Source organism: Loxodonta africana, chromosome 12, assembly GCF_030014295.1.
Source record: "Loxodonta africana isolate mLoxAfr1 chromosome 12, mLoxAfr1.hap2, whole genome shotgun sequence".
In the NCBI taxonomy this organism is placed as follows: domain Eukaryota; kingdom Metazoa; phylum Chordata; class Mammalia; order Proboscidea; family Elephantidae; genus Loxodonta; species Loxodonta africana.
In genome coordinates, this window is record NC_087353.1 from 84,195,986 (window position 1) to 84,208,479 (window position 12,494).

Consider the following 12,494-nt stretch of genomic DNA (forward strand, 5'->3'; position numbering starts at 1 on the left):
TCAAGAAGGAGAAAGGACACACACCCACGGCCACTGTGAGGATTAAACAGGAACGGTCTGGGAGGGTACATGGCTTAGTGCCTGGCACATGGCAAGAAGGAATTGGTAGGTATCAGTTGAAAGTTTGCCAACTAGAAAGGTCCAAGCTTTGTTCCCCTCTGCATAGAATAGTTGCTTTCTTAGCTGTGAAGATTCTGAGTGAGGAAACTTCAGCCACATTAAAAAGAGCCTGAATTAATATCTTTACACTATATACATAAAAAGAAAACCAAACCCATTGCCGTCAAGTCGATTCCGGCTCATAGTAACCGTATAGGACAGAGTAGAACTGCTCCATAGGGTTTCCAAGGAGCAGCTGGTGAATTCAAACTGCTGACCTTTTGGTTAGCAGCCAAGCTGTTAACGACTTCACCACCAAGGTTCCTCTTACATTATAAGACATAAAATTCAGCGCAAACTGACTTACCTAACAAAGAGAATGTACAGATTCTTGGAATTGAAAATGCCATAGTTAGCTCCAGGGGAGGCTGAATCCAGCAGCTCAGCCTGCATCCTTCCACTCTGAGTCCACAGTATCAGCTGCATCCTTGGGCTCCGTCCCCACCCCCAGTGCCCTGTCTCCACTCTGCTCTCTCCCTTTGTGATCCCTAATAGCTGGGGTGGTCCCAGCCTTGCCCCTCACACATCTACCCAGTGTCAGGAGAAAAGGAGTAGTTCTGCCCAGTTGAATCTGGGATGGGCATGCTTGCATTGACCCAAGCTGGACCGTGTGCCCATCTCTGTCAGCTCTGGAGGAAGGTCCTTGTCATCGGTCTTCCCTTGGTCTGGGAGCATCTCAGCACACGAGCCTCAGGTCCAAAGGACGCTCTCTGCTCCTGGCGCTGCTTTCATGGTGGTATGAGATCCCCCTGTCTCATACCACCCAGAAGACGGTCCCTATGGCCCAGAGGATCCAGCACACTGGTTGGCATGGGCCAGTCAAGCTTTTCCTGGGGTTGGGGAGGGATCAATCTCCCTATGCCTTATGGATGCGAGGGAAAAAAAGACAGGTGACTTCTCCAAAGGAAAATCAGGTGGCAGTGAGAGAGGGGGCAGTGGGTGTCAGAGACCAGGTAGCTTCCCAACAGGTGTTCTCGCCAGACCCCCAAGAGAGATCCAAAATCAAGCACTCAAGAAAGCAGGGGTAGACAAGCGGCAGCGTGACGAGTTGTGACATTTCCCTAGTTAATAGACCCTTCGGCGTCTTCATTTAGAAGCTGGCTGCAGGAATCTACACATTCTAGATTGTACTGGGCGGCAGCTCGCCTCCCATCTGGCCCTCCATCCCCTGCCAAGGAACAGCCGCTGCTTCGTCACGCCTTCCAGACCTTTCATCTGGCAGTGGAATGCTCCTCACAAGCACAGCCTCATTAACCTCCCCAACCCCCCTGCCCCCCACCGTTTGAGCCGGGCCAGTTTAGGTTTATCACCATCCTGCAAGCCTGGGACTCAGGCCCAGGGCAGCAGAGGGCTTGGCCAGGACATGGCATGGTGGCGGCCGCGGAGGAGGAAGCTGTGGGCTCTGCAGGCTGAGCTAAGAAAAGCAGACCCTGGTTTCCTACCGGGGGCTCTACGCTGACCTCTCCCTCCCTCCCCAGCCCCATCCACATTGCGTGGCAATCAAGGCTCATCCAGACACTCACCGAGAGCGATAGCACGTCTCGCTGGCTATTAATTAAAAAAAATAAGTAGGGAACAGTTGCTGTTCATTTGCTCAGCTCCCTGCTCGCAGAACCGTTGCAGATTACTGGCATTAATTAACAGAGGGCATGTGCACACGGGGAAGGCACCGCTTCATGAGCGACTGATCCGTGGCGGCTGGTGCTGCATTCCCAGCCCCGGAGGGGCCCCAGGAAGCCATTCCGCAGTGTTGCTGCTTATTGATGGCATTCACGCAGACTCTCAGGCCAGACAGCCTGCCCAAGGAGGAGGCCAGCATTAAAATCAGTGACGGAGAGAACAGGAGGAAACGGACACTTAGGGGAGTGCACACAGGCCAGGACTGGTGACAGGGCCTTCTCGGGTTGATACCTCGCTCGGTCTCCATGACAGCATTGTCACAAGATGGTGTCATCTTATTTTCCCCAACCAGGAACAGGCTGAAGTGTGTAAAGTGACTTGTCCAAGGGAATGGGGCCTTTGTTAGCCTCTAGTTCAGCAGAAATCACGACATGCCTCCAGGAGGTAAATATGGGGTCATGGAGGAGAGAAGTGCACATTTCGGCAGAATCCGATGCTTTTTAAATATTTTCATTTATTTGCAAACCCTTAACCGAGTACTTACCAAGTGCCAAGGCACACAGTAACTCTGTTTTAAACTCCTTACCAATATGAACTCATTAAATCTTCATAGTAACTGTTATGAGTTAAATTGTGTCCCCCTCCAAAAAAAAATGTGTGTCAACTTGGATAGGCCATGATTGCCAGTATGTGTAGTTGTCCACCATTTGGTGATCTATATAATTATCCTACGTGTTCTAAAAGCTAATCTCTATGATATTAATAAGGCAGAATTAGAGGCAGTTGTGTTAATGAGGCAAGACGCAATCTATAGGATTAAGTTGTATCTTGAGACAATCTCTTTTGAGATATAAAAAAGAGAAGCGAGCGGAGAGGGGAAGGGCCTTATTACCACCAAAAAGAATCACCAGCAACAGAACACATCCTTTGGACTTGGGGTCCCTGCATTGAGAAGCTTCTAGACCAGGGGAAGATTGATGACAAGGACCTTCCCCCAGAGCTGACAGAGAAAGCCTTCCCCTGGAGCTGGCACCCTGGCCTCCTAAACTGTGAAACAAATTTCTGTTTGTTAAAGCCATCCACTTGTGGTATTTCTGTTACAGCGGCACTAGATAACTAAGACAGTAACCATACAATGTGGGTGCCATTATTATCCTCATTGTACAGGGGGGAAACAGAGGCACTGAGAGGTCACATAGCTTGATGAAGGTCATACATCAGCTGAACTCATGCCTCCTATGTTTTCATTCTTTGGCATTCTTTTTCTCTCCTTTAGGATAAGTCGAGGACCAAAGTGGAGGAGATCAAGGATGCCGTTTACGTGACCATGGAAATCCTGTCCAACTGGGGCGGCACAGCATGGGTGGGGCTCACGGAAGTCGAGTTCTTTGACCTTAACAACACCAAGCTTTATGTGTCACCTCGTGATGTGGATATCCAGAATGCCAGCACGCCTGGGGAGCTGGGCCACCTTGTCAATCGGAACTTGGCAGTAAGTGGAGAGGTTGATTCTTTGCCCACAGTAAGTCCGCGATAAGGATGTGGATGCAAGGAGCGGGGAGGATAATGTAATCCCCCACAGTCGTTCATTTGGGCCTGAGGGAAAGGTGCCAGTAAAGGTCTGCCTCTCCCTGAAGCTCTTTCCTAGATCCCTGCCCTGTGGGTTTTGGGGGTACGAGGTGGGTAAGGAAAGGCCAGTTTACTCCCTTTTATCTACTTGGCAATTTACTGCCGTTACCACCAGACATGGGTCTCAGGGGTCATTGAGTCAAACACCCTCGTTTTATAGATTGACTTAGTCAAGGTCACAGAGCTGGAAAGTGGTGGAGCCAAGGTCATACCGTGTACTGGCCTGGAGCCCATGCCATACCCCCTCAGGGCCCTCCTGTCAAACCTGGCATGGAGTAAGCACCCCAAAACTTTGGAAGTTGCTTTCCTTTCAATATCCAGCAGAAGTTATTAAAAGGCACTGGTAGTTTTGCTTTCTGCCACTTGCAAGGTGGATGCAAGAGTCTGTGAGCAAAACCGAGATGGACCAACAGGTGATGTCATTTTTGCTATGATAAATGTGCTTCATTGAACATCATTCATAATTATCCCTGGAACGGACCTGAGAAACCAGGAGCAGAGGTTGCCTCTAGGAGGGGAACTGGGTGCGCAGGGGATGGGGTGTTAAGAAGACTGACTTTTCCTGAGGTGCTCTTCTGCACCTTGTAAATTCCCTGCATTGTGTTTATTATCTGTTATGTACTATCTATTCTCCAGAACAAATTATTAATGTTTTACGAAGTATTGCAAATGAAAGCAGCTGCCTTGTGTCCAGTTCCTGCCTTGTGCCAGGCGTTGTGCTCCATAAGTGTCTTATTTATTCCTAACAGTATACAGGCTCAAGAAGCAGAAAGACCTAGGTTCAAAGCTTACTGCTTACAGCTTCATGACCATGAGCAGCTCACCTAATCTCTACTTCAGTTTCCTCATCTGTAAAATGGGGGTAACAGTATTACTCACCTTGATGGGATGTTGTGAGCAGTGAATATAAATATAAAGGGCTTAGCACCATGTCTGGGTCTTCCTAAGAGCTTCAAAACAGCAGCTGTTATTGTTGTTACTATTATTAACATAATATTAATACCACTAAGTAGATATTGGTATTCCTCATTTTAAAGAAGAGGAAACAAGGGAGGCTTTGAAATCTCCAGCTCTGGAGACCTAGATCTGCCTCTGACGCTGTGGCCTTGGGCAACTTATGCGCCTGCTCTGAGACTCAGTTCTTCTGCTCCTAGAAAATGGGGGCAATGGGATATCTGCTGTGGCTCTTAGATCGCCAGCAACAGCAACTGAATCTGGTTCACTTTTGCGGTTTTTTGAAAAAGAAATTTGTTGCAAGTCTTTTGAGTAGCTGGTGTACTCACTGTCACCCAGGCTAGAAGAAGACAGGCCCCGTGGTCATGTTGGGGCTCATCCTAGGTAGCATTTGAGGTGGCTTTCACACACAGAGCACTCAGGGCCTGGGTTTCTTTTGGGGTGGGGGTGGGGAGTATTTATTGGTTGGTTTGTTCTCTTGTTCCTCTGCTCAAGCTATCCAGTCCCAGGAGAAAAGGCTGATGGGCCAAGCAAGGGCCCACCCTTTGCCTAGGAGGACAGGGCATCTCAGTGCCAGTTCCACCAAGACTGCCCAGTGGGGCAGGAAGGAACTCCCCCTGAAGGAATTCAGGGTGCTACAAAAGAAAGGCAGACAGGTATCAAGCGGCTAAGCACTGTCCCAAGGGCTGGACTAGATGGTGTCTGAGAGCCCATCCATCCAGAGCTGTGCTCTGTGACCCTGAACCTCAAAGAAGCTGCCCTGTGGGTAATGGCTGTGTAGAAGCTCTGGCCTTGCAGGCCCTGCTCTACTTTCGAGTCCGTAGGCTGCAATGTGTACTGCTGAGACTTGAACCAGCTTTCGACCCCCCAGCCCCTGGTGCAGAAGCAGTGGCACTTTGAAAGCCTGCTCTGCAGAACAGAACATCCAGGGGCGATAAACAGCGTCATTGGATTTGATGGGGACCAATTCCAGTGATTACTCTCCCTTTGCCTCTGTTTAGCAGAGACTGACGAGCTTTGCCACCAGGGAAACAGTGAGAACTTTGGCCCATGGTTTGGGTGGGCTTATGGGATTTTATTTTGGGTTCCTGAGGTTGGGATATCAGGCAGCTGTCTCACCCTGGGCTGCTAGGTCTCTGGGCCCAGCTGTGGGTGGGCTGAGTTCCATCTGCTGCCCTGGCTTAGGGGGCTCCCTGACAGTTGTCCTGTGAGCCAGGCCTGGGGCTACCAGAACATGCTGCTTCTCAGAACCCTCCATTTCACAGGCGTTTGTTGAAGCCCCGCAGTGCCCCAGTTAGGGCGTTCTGCATCACTCATTTAATCCTCAGAGGGCCTGCCGAACTTGGGAATGACTTGCGTTTTATAAATGAGCAAACCACATCTCTGGGAGGTTAAGTGATTGGCCCCATGCTAACACTCAGCTGTGGTGAAAGCTGACCTAAAGGTGCCTGGAAGAGGAGTCTGGATTCATAGGACAGTTTGCTTCAGTGGAGGTGAACAGGGGCATACAAGGAGAGGTGGGAGTCCCCCAGACTCCGTGAAGCCTTCCTCCTTCACCGCTTGCACCATCCCCCTCAGTGGCCTCATCCAGACGTATGCCTTTAAGATGACTTCAAACATATATACCCAGCCCTGCCTGCTATTCTGAGCTCCTGACTTGAATGTCAGATTCCTGCTTGACAGCCCTTCTTGAATGTCTAAAAGCCATGTAAGACTTACAAGATCCGAAACCTAAGTTTTGGTTCTCCTTGTCCGTGCCCACATCTCTTCTTCCCCCGCTATTTCTTTGCTTCACATCATTACTCATTATGGAAATACAAATCGTCAAAACCATAAGGAGATACTACTTCACGCCCACTAGGAGTCGCTACAATTAAAAAAGGGGATGGAGAATAACAAGTGTGGGCGAGGATGTGAAGATATCGGAACCCTTATACATTGCTGGTGGCAGTGTGAAATGGTGCAACCACTGTGAAAAACAGTTGGGCAGTTCCTCAAAAAGTTAAACATAGAGTTACTAAGACCCAGCAATTCCACTCCTAGGTATCTACCCAAAAAAATGAAAGCATGTGTCCACCAAAAAACTTGTACACAAATGTTCGTAACATCATTATTCCTAGTAACTGAAAAGTGGAAACGGCATCAAAGATGCAGTGTCCACCAACTGCCGAACGGGTAGATAAAATGTGGTGTATCCATCCAGCGGAATATTATTTGACAATTAAAGGAATGAAGTACTGACACATGCTACATGGATGAACTTTGAAAACATTATGCTCAGTGACAGAAGCCAGGTACAAAAGGCCACATACTTTATGATCCCATTTATAAGAAGTGTCCAGAATAGGCAAACCCATAGATACAGAAAGTTAATTAGTGGTTGCCAGGGTCTGGGGGAAGGGGAGAATGGGGAGCGAAGGGGTAAACAGGGCACAAGAGTTCTTTTTGTGGTTAAGAAAATGCTGTCCAACCTTGTGAATATATTAAAACCCACTGGATTGTACACTTTAAAATATAGTGGATTTTATGGAATGTGAATTCTATCCCAATTTTAAAAAGGTAGAGAGGTCCCATGTGCTTTTACCCAGCCTCCCCAAGGCTAACATCATATAGAACTGTAGTAGAATATCAACACCAGGAAATTGACATTGGTTCAATCTACAGACCTTATTCAAATTTTGCCAGGTTTTTCACGCACTCATTTATGCGTGTGTGTTTGTATGTGTAGTTCTACGGAATTTTATCATGTATAGATTTGTGTAACCATCTCCGCATCAAGATACAGAACTGTTCTGTTGCCACAAAGGAACTCCATTGCGCTACACCTCAATAGACGCACATCCGCCATCCCAACCCCTGGCAGCCACTGATCCGTTCTCCATCTTGATTTTTTTTTTTTTTCATCATCTTAAAAATGTTATATTAATGGGGCCACACAGTGTGTAACCTTTTGAAACTGGCTTTTTTCACACAACATAATACCATTGAGATCCATCCAAATTGTTGCATATATCAATAGTCTGTTCCCTTTTTTGCAGTCACCTATTTACTAAATGTTTGCAGCTGTTTCTTCTTATTTTGAGTCATGCCACATCAACAAATGAAGGTCCAGAAAGCTTGACTCCATCCACATCGTTAAGGTCAACTCTACTTTGAGAAGGCAGCTCTTCCCCAGTTGTCTTTTGAGTGCCTTCCAACCCAGGGGGGCTCATCTTCCAGCACTATATCAGACAATGTTCCACTGCTATTCATAAGGTTTTCACTGGCTAATTCTTTTTAAAGTAGACTGCTAGGTCTTTCTTCCTAGTCTGTCTTAGTCTGGAAGCTCTTCTGAAACCTGTCCGCCATGAGTACCCTGCTGGTATCTGAATACCAGTGGCATAGCTTCCAGCATCACAGCAACACGCAAGACCCCACGATACCACAAACTGACAGTTTGAGGGATCAGTCCCTGGAGAAGGACATCATGCTTGGTAAAGTACAGGGTCAGTGGAAAAAAGGAAGACCATTAATGAGATGGACTGACACAGTGGCTCCAACAATGGGCTCAAGCATAACAACGATTGTGAGCATGGTGCAGGACCAGGCAGTGTTTTGTTCTGTGGTACATAGGGTTGCTATGAGTCTGAACTGACTCAATGGCACCTAACAGCATTTACTGAATGAAGTTGGAGCTGCTTCTGAGGGCAGTTGGGCATCCCCCTTGCACATGGTGAGATGTGTGTTAGGCTATGTTGGAATAGAAAAACACCTTTGGTTTAGGAGTTAGAAAGTTTACCTCCTCATGGAAGCCATCCCTGACCATCAGTTCTTAAAAAGCCCTTTCATTGGCCATTAATAATTATCTTATTTTCTTCATAGAATTTTTCCCTGCCTGGTCTGTGTTTCTGAATTTTATGTGTTTGCTTCCCCCAGTAGCAGAGCTGGGACGTAGTGGGTCCTGTTCATCTGCAAACCTCCTTCCTGCCCCACAAGAGGGATTCACTCAGCACTTGTTGGATAAGGTGTGGCAGCTGCATTGGTGCCTCTCCACGGGCCCCTGCCCTTACTGATGGTCAGCACTGACATTTCCTTGATGGGAGATTTCTTTCTGGCCTCCAGAGCCCACTTTGCCCCCCATGCAATGGGCCCAAACTGGTGGGGAATTGAGGCCTGCAGGAGCAGTCTTCCTCCAATGGCTCATGGGAGTTGGTGGATAAATACCGCAGCTCCCTTGCCGGTGGGTGGAGTCGCTCTGAGGTTTGTTCTGTCCTGGCTCCCAGAGCTCCCTCTGGGATGAAGCAACAGTTGCCCACAGTAGTAGCTGGTTTGATACAGCACCCTTGTTGGCTGCCATCCCTCCTCCATCTCACTTCCACTCTGACTGGTGTTTCCTTTACTGTCTAAATAAGCAAGGTGCTCTCCAGTCCTTGCCTCAGGGTCTGCCTCTGGGGGCATTTAAACTAAGATGTATTATTGAATTAGAAATCTAGATTCAAATCCTTACCCCACCACTTGGGCGTTGGGCAACCTCAGGCGAATCACACCCCCTTACAGAGCTGGTTTTCCGTCTATAACATGGGTGCCATAGCAATACTCACCTCCCAGGATTTTGAGAGAACTGAGTTAAATAACAGTGTGGAAGTGTCCTGATTCTCACCCTGCCATCGTCCTTACCACCCACGATGGGGAGGGAGCAGCAGGCACTCTGCCTGCCAGCCTGGCACCTGGAGTCTTACCCAGCATGCCTCGGGTCATCCCTCAGCAGCGCTCTCCAAGACTGTGTCTGTGGAAAGGAAACATCAGAAGGTTCGGTTGCTAATGAGGCCCTGAGTTATCTTCAGGTTAATGTTCTTGGACTTTGAACACTACCTTTCCCACCTAGCCCTCCATTATTCCGCCTGCTGACAGGAATGTGAAAGGAAATCAATTACAGTCCCCTCGCCTGTGTCTGAGGGTCAGGCTTCAGCCTCTCTTCCTTTGTCAGACAGCTACAGTGTCCCATTTCAGGCCCCAGCTCTGCTAAGGAGTGAGCCTTGCCCGCAGGATCTTGAGATGTGCTTTCTTGACCCCTCACAGCTGCCCAGAGCACTAAAAGTTCTTGCAGAGCCTGAGAAACTTGCCAAAATAAGTCAGAACCCCTTGAACTCATCTCTGCCCCTTAACAAAAACCACCTCCTCCCTCCTGAAAGGCACCATTGTTGCCTGGAACAAGCCCCCTGTGTCCTCCCCCGCAGCTGGAGCTGGGGCCGCCCACCTCCCAGGGGGCCCAGCAGAGCCCTGATTCAGCCAGTCTCCTCCTTCCCTGGCTCTGTCAAGTAGCACCACATTCCTGGTGATGGGAGTCTGGAGGCACCCTCAAACACAGAGTGATGTTCCCTTTAGAAAAAAGAGACAACTTGGGCAAAACGGTGTCAGAGACACAGCAGTGGTCACCCACAGGCAGATGGGGCTTTCTGTGACTGCTCAGCCCCGAGGCAGGGACCAGACTCAGATGCCTCCAGGGACCAGGAGGGAACATAAATGAGGAAGTAAGTTGGCTGTACAACAGTAGGGAGCAGTGGGGACTATGGCACCAGATGGCACCTTCCCTGGATAAAGGGGGCAGCCACCATTCAGCTCCAGCCAGCAGCTATCAAGCACCCCTGCTGCCAAGGCTACTGGGTTTCACAATAAATTCCATAAGAGCTTGCCGAAATCTAGCTCTTGGTGGAAAATCTCCCCATTTTTAAGTGTTGCCAATGAATTTGCCTTTTTTTTTTTAAGCAACATTTCATGACCCAAGCAAAACACTTAGCAGGCCAGACCCCATTTATAGTCTCTTCTCTAAAGTTTTGATGAGAAGACAGATACTCTCAGTGAAACTTTAGAGAAGTACATTTCATTTATTCAGTCAACAAACATTCTTTGGCGTTTACCATGTGCCAAGGAACTATGCTGAATGCTAAGGATTCTGGAAAGTATTAGACACAGCTGCTTCCCTGAAGGATCTCAGGGGAATAGAGAGTGACATAAGCATGCAAACAGAGATAGCCGTGGGTCACTGGGGTCAATGGAAGAGAGAGGTTGGGTCAGGGGAAGGGATGACGGGATTGGGCATGGGGTCATCATGTTTTAGTTGGGTTTCCCAGAGTGAGATGGCAGGAAGAGCACTGAGTGGAGCCCAGGTGGTGCCAGGCTTTGGTGTTGAGCCATTGGAGAAGTATGGTAGAACTGTGAATTTTGTTCAGATGGAGAGAGTAGAAGAGGTGTCCAGAAGAGGCAAGAGAGGAGGGGGCTGGAGCTGAGAAAAAACCCTGTGTTTTCCACCGTTGTTGGTGCAAAGGAAAATGGCAGCCTGGCCTTCCTACTCTCAGCCCCCCTCTCCGGTCTTGAAGAGGCCTTGGCTGCTCACTGGCGGGCAGACACGTCACACTGGGGTCTTGAGACTTGGAAATTCTGGACGGGAACAGAATTAAGTCCCAAGGCTCAGTGCCATGGCCTCATCCCAATATACGCCTGAGCTAGTTTCTTTCTTTTCTATTTTTAAATTTTAAAAAATTCGGCAGGGTTTCACAAAAGAAAATTAAAGGCTCTGTTTGCCAGGTTAATCAGACAGCGCCATGGTGGCTCCTTTCCCGATCTCTCTAGCCTCTCCTCACCCACTAGTGCACGCCTCAAAGCTGACTTCAATAAAGCCACTGTATTTTAAATTTGGTCTGGATGGCAGATCAGAGGGCCTTACGCAGCAGCCTTGTGCCAGGACAAGGATCCGTCTGGTGCTGGCTGCAGTCCAGGCAGATTGAGAGCCATGATGCCCCACCTGGGTCATATGGCGGCTCCCTGGCTTCCTGCCTCAAGCCCTCTCCTGGCTTTCATGATCGCAAGAGACACCATGATTTGGGGAAAGGCAGAAATGTGCTAACGACTTCCCTCTCTTGCTGGCATTTCAGAGCAAGAAGGGCCTCCCTCTGTGGACATGCCCCTTCCAGCCCCCGCTCCAGCTCTTCTTTATTGTCCGCAACACCCAACAGCTGCACGACTTCCGGCTAGCCAAGATCAAGGTCTGGAATTACTGGACGGCTGAGGGCGTAAGTAACGGACTCTGACTCCTCGCCGGGCACTTGGTTGGTGGAAGCGCTTAGCGGTTTGCCAGTAGCCTGATTCCTGAAGTTGCAAAATGGGTACAGGAGGCCCTGATACCCTGCCTCCTGGGTGTAGCAAGTGCCTGCCTGCAGGGGCCTTCACGCTACACTCGGTCAGAGCCGCCAGGAGGCCAGAGGCTCTATCTCCTAAGGTTTCAGAAGTGATGTCAGCCACCCCTTGGGGGAACTGGAAAAATATGAACTGACACTCATCAGCACTGGGCACTTGGTATTTGCAAATCAGTTTTAGCCTGACATATACAATAGCTAGCGTTTCTTGGGTGCTGAGCTGTGAGCCATTTAATCCCCACCACAGCTCTATGAGATAGCTCATATTGTTATCACCATTTTACAGATAAGGATAGGGAAGCACAGAGAGGGTAAGTAACTTGCCCCAAGTCACCCAGCTCATAAGCAGTAGAGTGAGAATTTGAACCCATACCCATACCATCGGACTCCAGGCTCATCCTCTTAGCTAGCACTTCTCAAACTTTAACATGCAGACAACTCACTTGGGGATCTTGTAAAATACAGGTTCTGATTTAGCAGGCCTGGGGCAGGGCCTGAGATTTTGCGTGTCTCACCAGCTCCCAGGAGGTTCTGATGCTCCTGGTGTGGGAAACAACTCTGAGTAGAGACCCTTCACCCCTGTGCTGTCTGCCCCTCTGGTATCGGAATCCACCCCCTCCTTCCTACCCTCACAGCTACTACCTACGCCCAGACCCACGTCCTCTCTTCTCTGGACTGTTTTTCATGTATTCCTTTGCATTTCTTCATTCATTCAGCATTTGCTATTGAGTACATATTGGTGCCACCAGGCTTCATGATACATTCTGGGGGTACTGATGTAAAAGACACGGCCCATGCCCTGGAAATGCTCCTTGCTTGAGTATAGACAGACAAGTAAGTGTAGACGTGCAATGCAGTGTACTAATAAAGGTGAACCCAGACTGCCAAGGCAGCAAATTCAAATGCCCTAAGGCCCTAGCAGGGAGCTAATTGAGTAAGGAAGGACAGGAAGGAGCCCTT

The 12,494-nt window shown here is 48.9% G+C and overlaps 1 protein-coding gene across 16 annotated transcripts in view; it reads left to right on the plus strand.

Moving 5' to 3' along the window:
• KATNIP (katanin interacting protein) overlaps window positions 1-12,494 on the plus strand; it is a 212,891-nt gene that overhangs the window by 130,611 nt on the left and 69,786 nt on the right. For all 16 annotated transcript variants that reach the window (XR_010323659.1, XM_064295743.1, XM_064295745.1 and 13 more), the window contains 2 exons: window positions 3,056-3,271; window positions 11,274-11,411. Coding sequence is in view for 15 of the 16 variants with exons in the window: in XM_064295743.1 (XP_064151813.1) it covers window positions 3,056-3,271; window positions 11,274-11,411 (354 nt within the window). In the remaining variant the exon portion in view is untranslated. The remainder of the gene's footprint in view (window positions 1-3,055; window positions 3,272-11,273; window positions 11,412-12,494) is intronic.